Source organism: Marmota flaviventris, chromosome 6, assembly GCF_047511675.1.
Source record: "Marmota flaviventris isolate mMarFla1 chromosome 6, mMarFla1.hap1, whole genome shotgun sequence".
Taxonomy (NCBI): Eukaryota; Metazoa; Chordata; class Mammalia; order Rodentia; family Sciuridae; genus Marmota; species Marmota flaviventris.
In genome coordinates this window covers 127,135,241-127,141,578 of record NC_092503.1, presented here as the reverse complement: position 1 = coordinate 127,141,578, position 6,338 = coordinate 127,135,241, and the positions used below count along the sequence as shown (strand labels likewise).

Sequence of the window (6,338 nt, the reverse complement as noted above, 5' to 3'; positions counted from 1 at the left end):
TTTGGGCTAGGGTTGTAGCTCAGTGGTAGCGCATTTGCCTAGCAAGTGTACGACACTGGGTTCAATCCCTGGCACCACATAAAACTAAATAAACAAAATAAAGGTATCATGTCCATCTACAACTAAAAATATTTTTTTAAATTATTTTCTATATTTTCAACATATTCTAAAACAAGCACATTAATTTGAATCAGAAAAAAAAAAACAAGTTTTGTTCTGCATTTAAGGATGAAAAGGAGGAGCAGAGATAGCTTTGCAGAAGGTAATGAAGGCCAGAGAGGTTCTTCTGTAACTATTTCTGCTATACATGTCTACACATCACCAAGAAAATGTAAATAGGGTCGACAGAGGTATTATTAACATAGAATCTTAGGATGTACATTGCCCTTTTCTGATTTGCTTTTTTTAAAGAGAGAGAGAGAGAGAGAGAGAGAGAGAGAGAGAGAGAGAGAGAGAGAGAGAGAATTTTTTAATATTTATTTTTTTAGGTTTTTGGCGGACACAACATCTTTGTTTGTATGTGGTGCTGAGGATCGAACCCTGGCCGCACGCAAGCCAGGCTAGCACGCTACTGCTTGAGCCATATCCCCAGCCCAATTTGCTTTTTTTAAAAAATTTTTTTAGGTGTTGATGGACCTTTATTTTATTTATTTATATGTGATGCTGAGAATCAAACCCAGTACCTGACACGTGCTAGGTAAGTGCTCTACCAATGAGTTACAGCACCAGCCATTGTGATTTACTTTTAGTTAAAAATGTTCAGTGCTGTTACACCTAAAATCTTATACAGGGGGATGATTTTCAAGTGAAACACTGAAAGTTTTTACCTATGTGTTGAGTGGCTGGTATGAGTCATAGTATATGAGTGTTGCTCCTGTGGTTTACTACTATATATATATATATATATATATATATATATATATATATATATATATATATATATATAGATAGATAGATAGATAGATATCTGTACCATTTTGCTTTCCTGTTTTTCAAGCCATTGCTACTGTAGCATTTGATTATTGTAATCTATGCTTCTCTTTGCCCAACTCCTCAGAGGAAACCAGACAACATTATGGAAGGAAAGAATCAAACAGCTATATCTGAATTCATCATCTTGGGATTCTCTGACCTGAATGAATTGCAGTTTTTACTATTTACCATCTTTTTTCTAACCTATATATGTACTTTGGGAGGAAATATATTCATCATCTTGGTGACAATGGCTGATCCACACCTACATACACCCATGTACTATTTCCTAAGGAACCTGGCCTTTCTTGATGTCTGCTATACCACCACCAATGTCCCCCAGATGATGGTACATCTTGTATCAGAGAAGAAGAGCATTTCCTTTGGGGGATGTGTAGCTCAACTTTTTGCATTCATTTTCTTTGTAGGATCAGAGTGTCTCCTCCTGGCAGCAATGGCATATGATGGTTACATTGCCATCTGCAAATCCTTAAGGTATTCAGTTATTATGAACAAGGCCCTGTATAGCCAGTTAGCAGCCTCATGTTGGATTGGCAGTTTCCTCAATTCAGTGGTGCATACAGTACTGACATTCCATCTGCCATTCTGTGGCAACAACCAGATTAATTACTTCTTTTGTGACATACCCCCTTTGCTGATCTTGTCTTGTGGGGACACTTCTGTCAATGAACTGGTGTTGCTGTCCAATGGAGTCTTCATTGGTTGGACTCCTTTACTGTGCATTGTCCTTTCCTACCTTTACATAATCTCCACCATCTTGAGGATCCACTCTTCAGAGGGGAGACACAAAGCCTTTTCTACATGTGCCTCCCACCTGGTCATTGTCCTTCTCTATTATGGTAGTGCCATTTTCACATATGTGCGGCCCATTTCATCTTACTCATTGGAGAAAGACAGACTGATTTCAGTATTATATAGTGTTGTTACTCCCATGCTGAACCCTATAATTTACACATTGAGGAACAAGGACATCAAAGAGGCTATGAAGACAATAGGGAGAAGGTGGCAGCCACCAAGTCTTGAGATGTAATGTTAAGGATAAGATTAAGGATAATCATTATTTTGATATGTAATCTCAACATAATAATCATATATTAGAATTTAAGTTTTTCACCAATCAGCTGTTTGTCCTGACACTCAAAAACTTCCTGAAATGCTGGGACAGAAATGAAAGTATTGGCACACTCCACCTCAAACGTACATGTTCTTGAGCTTGCTTTCTTTCCCCCCCTTGTTTTGGCACTAGAGATTGAACTCCTCAGTCCTTTATTTTTATTTATTTATTTTTTTTGAGATAGGGTCTCACTAAGTTGCTAAGGGCCTCACTAAGTTGTTGAGGTTGGCTTCAAACTTGCTATCCTCCTGCCTCAGGCTCCCTAATTGTTGGGATTGCAGTTGTAGGCCATTCTACCTGGCATTCTTGAACTTTTGCTAGTTCAACATGAGACACATCAATCTATTCTTTTTAGATGTTTTCTTCTTATCTATGTTTTCCATTCTTTATCCTCTTTCCAAAGATGGTGGCTCTCTTCCATGTAATATTTGTTTGATGAACTTCATCATTTGGTACTTTATTTCCTATATGTGGAAGAATGTGAAAGAAGCTTCTCTTACCATATTTCTCTTTTCTTACTACTTAACTCATGTTTTTGTCCTTTTTTTTTTTTTGGTTCTTTTTAATAAAACATCATCACCAATATATAAGTTCACATTATTCTCATTTTGACAAAGAAATATAATCATGATGAAATGGTGTCTTATCTCCAGATCTGTTGGTAATTAATTTTAATTTTGTCACCTGTTGCATGGGCTAAAGCCAATTTATCTTCATATTAGAAAGAAGATACAGTTTCTTAATCCCAGGTTATATTTCTTACTCTATTCAAAAGGTGAAATATCCCGAAAAGTGTTTTCTAGGAATAAGTCCACATGCCAGATTACTTAACATAATCTTAACATAACATTAGGAACATTTTTATAAAAATTTAGAAAATATAATCAGATAAAAATATAGAAAATTTATGTTTTATAGGAAGGAATAAAAATTTTAGTAAGATGGTAATTAAAGTTAGAAAAAAATAGAAATTACATGTTTAAAGTATTAAATTACTGCTTTTATTTTTTATACTATTTAAAAACACTTCTGGTTTGCACACTATTCCTTTAACTATGATTATTTGTTAATTGCTGTATTAAGTATTCTGTATATTACCTATCTTATAACCTATGTCCTGTAGAAACCCTAAGTAATCCTTACCTAGGTAGGGCTTGGTTCCTGGCTATACACCACCACTATGACCATTTCCTTAATTTCCAACTTATATCCTACCAATCATTTAAACAAAAACTTCTCTATTATTTATAATTTTGTTCAAAACACACTTTCTCCCAATCACTCCATCTGGAAGTATTTTCTCTTCCTTTTTAAGTCACAGGATACTATGCAAGATGGTGGGGGTTGAAGTGGTAGCAAAACTTCCCAGACTATGCCATTTCAATTGCATCTTTTTACCCCCTAGTAATCATTGATAACCCTAATTATCACAACTTATTAATAACAATCATCAATTTATTATTATCTGATTTATGCATTCTATTCACCTTTTGATTGTTGGGGTCAAGAGTAATTCCTGGCTTATAGGAGCTTTTAAAGAAATTCTATTGATAAAGATTAAAGTACCAGGCTATCATGACATATACTATAGTATTTGTGCATGAAGTCTTTACTGTATTACTGTAAACACACTTCTAAGGAGGCCACAGCTTATAAAAGTATATATCTTGGTATTCCTCACAGTCCATAGTTTGATGGTTTATTCACTTTTGGGTAATATTACAGGATATTATGCTTTTTGGGTAGATGAATAAAGCAGTTAGTGATGGATATAATTTAGTTAGTTATTTTATTGGATTTTTTTTTCATTATTGAGCTGAGTTTTTTAGTATTTTGTTGAGGATTTTTTGCAACTACATTCATCATGGATATTGACTTACAACTTTCTATTCTTGCAGTGTCCTGGTATGGCTCAAAGCCAGTATACCAAGTATCAGGATAACACAAACTCTTTAAATGAGTTAGGAAATATTCATTTTTCTTAAATATTTTATAGGTGATTGAGGATTGTTGTTAGTATTTCCTTTTAAAAGAGTTTAATAGAACTCAGCAGTAAACTATCAGGTCCTGGGCTTTTCTTTTATGGAATTCTTTTGATCACCTTATTTGTTATTGATCTGTTCCAATTTTCTATATCTTCATGATTCAGTATTTGTAGTTTGTATGATTTTTAAAAATTTATCTATTTTTTGTTTTATAATTCCAGGTTTAAAATTATTCAGAACAATCTCTTATGGTCCTTTATGTTTATGTACTATCAATTGTAATATTGTCTTTTTCATTTTCATCCTTTTTCTTAGTCTATATAAGAGTTCATTGATTCTATTTTCGAAAATACCTATTCTTAGGGGTTTTTCTGGTATTTTAAACTTTCTTGTCTTTATTTTACTTATGTTTGCTCTGGTCTTTATTATTTATTTCCTTCTGAGAACTTTGAACATCTTTGTTACTGTTCTGTAGTTCTCTGAGTGATAATATTGTTTATTTGGATCTGTCTTTGATACAAGTGTTCCTCGCTATGAATTTTCCTCTTAGAACTGCTTTTTCCCCTTTATCTCATAAATTTTGTATGTTGTTCTTTGATTTTCATTCATCCTAATATTTAAAAAAATATTTTTAAAAAGTTTATTTGCCTATTGTTTTTATGAGAAGCATGCTAATTATTTTCCATGTATTTGTGAATTTTCTGAAATTCCTCTGTTGTAAGTATGTAGTTTTATCCCTCAAGAAATATATTTTTTGTGATTTCAGTTTTCTTAAATTTGTTGACTTGTTCTTAGGCCTAACATATAATGTATCTTGGAGAATGTTTCTTGTACACTTGAAAAGGATGTGTATTGTGCTGATGTTGAATGGAATGTTCTTTATATTTTTGTTAGCTCCATTTTATCTAAAGTTTACTTTACATCCTATGTTTCCTTATTCATTTTCTCTCTGTTGATCTGTTCTTACTGACATTTGCTACTGTTAAGGTATTACAGCCTCTGTCTTCCTTTTAGTCTAATAATGTTTGTTTTACATATATGTAGGTGCTTTTATTTTGGGTGCATATAATTTTATAATTTTTAAATTATCTTGATGAATTGACCCTTTATCATTACTTTTTTTTTTCTCATTTGGCAATTTTGACTTAAAGTCCATATGATCCAAGTAAAGCTACTCCTGCTCTCTTCTGATTCTTATTAGTATGAAATATCTTTTTTTTTTTGCATCCATGCACTTTCAGTCTATTTGTGCCCATATACATAAATTGAATCTCTTGTAGGCAGCATGTAGAAGGGTCTTATTTTTGTTGTTATCCATTCAACCACTCTTTATCTTTTAACTGGAAAATTTAATCTATTTATATTCAAGGTTATCATTTGATAAGTATGAACCTACTTCGGCATTTTTTAAATTATTTTTCTGGTTGCTTTGCAGATACTTTTTTTATTTATTTCCCTCTTGCCTTTTGCCTTTGTGATTAAGTGAATCACTCTAGAAGTATACTTTGATTCCTTGCTTTTCATATTTTGTGTTTATATCACAGATCTGTACATTCTTGATATCATGAGTCTTAAAAGAAATCTTCTATAACAGACTGTTTTAAGTTGATAGTGGCTTAAATTTGATTGCATAAAAAAAACTATGCTAAAGAAAATCCTTTTAAAAATAAACTGTAGTTTTATTCCACTATCTTAGAAAGTTAATGAAAAACACTACTTTTTTATAGTTTTGCCTTTTAATGTTGATACTAAAAATATATGATTGAAACACCATGATGATATTATTAGGCTATTCTGAGTTCTTATTTATTTTTATACTTTCCTATATTTTCATATCATTCATTAATTAAAAACATAAAAACAATGGGCAAATAAAATTAATTAATTAATTCAACTAGCAGTACTACCTTTAGCATTTTTCATAAGGAAGGTCTGGTGGTAATGAACTCCACCCACTTTTGTTTCTCTAAAGGACAGCATTGAAGACACAGTAATCACAGTATTTTTTTTCTGTTAGCACTTCAAATATGTTGTCACATTCTTTTTTTGACCTATGAAAAATCCATGCTAGGATTACTCGAACTTCCTAACATGTCATTGGAGTCTTTACTCTTGCTTTCAGAATCCTCCCTTTATGCTTGATTTTTGATAATTTGATTATTACATGTCTTGGTTAGTTTTGTGTGGATTGAATCTAATTGGAGAACTTTTATATTTATGTACTTGGATATTTATCTCCCCCCCCA

The 6,338-nt window shown here is 32.3% G+C and overlaps 1 protein-coding gene across 1 annotated transcript; it reads left to right on the top strand.

Moving 5' to 3' along the window:
- Positions 1–1,075: 1,075 nt before the first annotated feature.
- LOC139706272 (olfactory receptor 5V1-like) lies at positions 1,076–2,023 on the top strand. Its single transcript, XM_071613974.1, has one exon. The coding sequence runs from the start codon at positions 1,076–1,078 to the stop codon at positions 2,021–2,023; it is 948 nt and encodes a 315-aa protein (XP_071470075.1).
- Positions 2,024–6,338: the final 4,315 nt, after the last annotated feature.